At 58.2% G+C, this 249-nt stretch overlaps 1 protein-coding gene across 1 annotated transcript in view; it reads left to right on the forward strand.

The window, feature by feature from the left end:
- Positions 1-3: 3 nt before the first annotated feature.
- TMEM132E (transmembrane protein 132E) overlaps positions 4-249 on the forward strand; it is a gene marked incomplete at its 5' end in the record, with an annotated part of 6,819 nt that continues 6,573 nt past the window's right edge. The window contains one exon of the mRNA XM_009702613.1: positions 4-132. Within this exon, the coding sequence (XP_009700915.1) occupies positions 4-132 (129 nt within the window). The remainder of the gene's footprint in view (positions 133-249) is intronic.

The raw sequence follows: 249 nt of genomic DNA on the forward strand, positions 1-249 counted from the left end.
ATCAACACGGCCATCCTGACGGGGCGGACAGTGGCCATTCCCGTGAAGGTCATCGCCATTGAGCTGAGCGGCATCATTGTGGACGTCTCGGCTATGGTCGAGTGCAAGTCCAACAACGAAGACATTATCAAGGTGGGTGTGGGGAGAGGGGGCTCTTGTGACCCTAGCGAGGGGCTGAGCTTCTTCCAAGGGTGCTGACCCCAATAGGGGCATGGGCTAGAGCTTGACAAGCTGGTGCTAGTGGCTGGT

Source organism: Cariama cristata, unplaced genomic scaffold, assembly GCF_000690535.1.
Source record: "Cariama cristata isolate BGI_N322 unplaced genomic scaffold, ASM69053v1 scaffold28616, whole genome shotgun sequence".
Taxonomy (NCBI): domain Eukaryota; kingdom Metazoa; phylum Chordata; class Aves; order Cariamiformes; family Cariamidae; genus Cariama; species Cariama cristata.